Here is a 2,970-nt window from a genome sequence, read left to right as displayed (position 1 = left end):
GCTCCATGCAGATCTTCCACAACGTGCTCTAGACCCTGGGCCCCCCTGGAGACAGGAGGGGACAAGGACAACGCTGCCACCAGAGCCCCCAGCACGGCACTGGCACCTGCAAGATGGACCCATTTCGGGGGGCTGAGCCCCCCTCGACAAGGACCCCCTGCCCTGGGTGGCACAGGGACCTGACACGGCACAAACAGGACCCCGACACCAGGGCCCCCTGGGGTGGGGACCCCTGGGACATGGGGACCCCCTGAGAGGGGACTCCCTGGGATGTGGGGACTCCTCAGAGACGGGATCCCTTGGAGATGGCACCCCCCAGGGAAGGGACCCCCCGGGACACGGGGAGTTCCTGAGTGGGGGTCTCCAGGCATGAAATGGAGCCCCCAAACACCAACCAAAAGCACACAGATCCGCCTCCCCCCTCATCACTCAGGGGACCCCCACGAGGCCACAGCCCCCCCCAGCACGTGGAGAGGGGGTTGTTTTATAAATAAACCACATAGTGACGATTTAGGGGGAAACGGAGTCAAGTGCGACGTGACAGCTGTGCAGCGTCCCTGCCCCCGGCCCCGTCCCTGTCCCAGTCCAATCCCAGTCCCTGCCCCAGTCCCAGCCACCATCTCTGTCCCCATTCCTTTCCTGGCCTCGATCGCTGTCCCCATCCCTGCCCCATCCCAGTTCCTGGCCCTGTCCTTCTCCCTGGCCCCTCCCTGGCCCTGCCCCTAATCCAGCCCCTGTCGTTCTTTCCCTCCCTGACACAGTCCCCATTCCAGTCCCCATCCCAGTCCCAGTCCCTCTCCTAGTCACTATCCCAGTCCCTGCCCCTGTCCCGGTCCCAATCCCAGTCCCTGCCCCAGTCCCCGTTCCTATCCCGGTCCCACTCCCACTCCCGGTGCCCCTCCTCCTCCCCGGCCCCGCCCCCTTCACCCTCCCCTCTCATTGGTCCTCGCTGGGGGCGGTCCCGTCCGCTCCGCGCTCCCATTGGACGACCGGAAGGGGGCGTGGCCTAAGCACGGCGACCTTTAGCCAGGCGGGGGCACGGCCGGCTCTGCAGCGCCCCCTGGCGGAGCGGGAACAACGTGTGTGAGACCCCCGGGAACGGGGGGATCCTGGGAATGGGGGGAACCTGGGAGCGGGGGGATCCCTGGGAACGGGGGGATCTCTGGGAACGGGGGGATCTCTGGGAACGGAGGAGACCCCTGGGAACGGGGGGTGTTCCTGGGAACGGGGGGAATCCCTGAGAACGGGGGGTGTTCCTGGGAACGGGAGGGACCCCTGGGAACGGGCTAAGGGGGGATCTCTGGCATCGGGGGGATTCCCGCGGTCGGGGCTATGTGGGATAAGGGGATGTCCCTTGGGATCGGGGCTGGGCGGAACCGGGGGGGTGGATCCCGGGGTTTTACCTGGGATCGGGCGGGGGGGCGGATTCCCCCGGTCTGGGGTTGTGCAGAGTCAGGGGGACCCCTGGGATCGGGCTGAGCGGGGGGATGGGACCCTCAGGGATCGGAGCAGGGTGGGACCAGGAGGGTCTGCCCTGGGATCGGGGGGATTCTGGGGGTCAGAACTGCGTGGGATCGGGGGGAGGGGATCCCCCCGGTTGGCCGGGATCCATCCCGGGCCGAGGGGGGTCCGCAGCCCCCGGGTCCCCCCGGCGCGGTGCCGACCCCGGTTCCGCAGGGGATGCGCGGGGCTCTGCGGCTGGTGCGGTTCCGGGGGGCCGCGGGCGGGGGGCCCCGGCTCGGGCTGGAGGAGGCGCCCGGGGGGGACCTGGTGGATCTGAGCGCGGCCGAGCCGGCGCTGCCCCCGTCCATGCGGGAGTTCCTGGAGCTCGGCCCGCGCGGGCTGGAGCTCGCCCAGAGGTGGGTACCCCAAAGGTGGGGGACCCCAGAAAGTTGGTGCTTCAAAACCTGGGTCCCCCCAGGGGTGAATCTCCCCAGTGGTGGGTGACCCCAGAGAAGGGTCCCCCGAAAGGAGAGTGACTCCCAAAAACGTGTGTCCCCAAGGGTGGGTGATCCCCAAAGGAGAGCCCACCAAAATTTGGGTGACTCTTTGGCTGACCCCCAAAAGTGTGTGACCCCCAAACAGTGGGTTCCCCCAAAGGTAGGTGCCCTCAGAGGTGGGTGCTCCAAAATGCGGGTGACCCCCGATGGTGGTTGACCTCCTAAAGCGGGTCCCCTCAAAAGGTGGGTGAGCCCAAAAGAAGAGTCCCTCAAGTCTGAGTGACCCTTTGAATGACCCCAGCAGTAGGTCTCCTCAGAGTCCAGAGCCCCAAAACTGTGGGGGGTGACCCCCAAACGTGGCTGAGCCCAAGGACAGGTGTCCCCAGAGGTGGATACCCCAAAACGTGGGTGACCCCCAGAGGTCTGTGTGTCCCCGCAGGGCCCTGGAGTCGGGGCAGCACCGGGTGGCTCGTGGGGCCACGCGGCTGCTGGCGCCCGTGGGGGACCCCGAGAAGCTGATCTGTGTGGGGCTCAACTACCGCGACCACTGTGAGGAGCAGGGTGCCAGGGTGCCCAAGGAGCCCATCATCTTCAGCAAGTTCCCCAGCGCCATCACCGGGCCCTTCGATGACATCGTGCTCCCCCAGGACAGCACCGTGGGTACCCCGGGACCCGCCCCCACAGCCCCCCTGGGGGTCGGGACCCCCAACCCCCCGTGTTGTCCCCGCAGGAGGTGGACTGGGAGGTGGAACTGGCCGCTGTCATCGGGAAGAGGGGGCGGAACATCGAGGTACCCCCTGCCCCACCCACACCTCGCCTCGGGGGGTCCCTGTGTGCGTGTCCCCTGTAAGGGGGTCCCGCTGCCCCCCAGGAGTCGGCAGCCCTGGAGCACGTGGTGGGGTTCACGGTGGCCAACGACGTGAGCGCCCGGGACTGGCAGCTGCGCAACGGGCGGCAGTGGCTGCTGGGGAAAACCTTCGACACCTTCTGTCCCCTGGGGCCCGCCCTCGTCACCAGGGAGGCGGTGAAA

At 67.9% G+C, this 2,970-nt stretch overlaps 1 protein-coding gene across 1 annotated transcript; it reads left to right on the top strand.

Moving 5' to 3' along the window:
- Positions 1–1,041: 1,041 nt before the first annotated feature.
- On the top strand, positions 1,042–2,964 carry LOC113980159 (fumarylacetoacetate hydrolase domain-containing protein 2-like; the record flags this gene model as incomplete). The annotated part of the gene is made up of 5 exons (XM_027707394.1): positions 1,042–1,079; positions 1,678–1,859; positions 2,380–2,596; positions 2,671–2,730; positions 2,812–2,964. Coding segments are annotated over exons 2-5 (609 nt in total), but the record flags the coding sequence as incomplete, so codon positions are not given.
- Positions 2,965–2,970: the final 6 nt, after the last annotated feature.

The sequence above is a fragment of the Neopelma chrysocephalum genome, unplaced genomic scaffold, assembly GCF_003984885.1.
Source record: "Neopelma chrysocephalum unplaced genomic scaffold, ASM398488v2 Primary Assembly neopelma1_92816, whole genome shotgun sequence".
NCBI lineage: Eukaryota > Metazoa > Chordata > Aves > Passeriformes > Pipridae > Neopelma > Neopelma chrysocephalum.
This window is presented reverse-complemented; position numbering and strand designations above follow the sequence as displayed.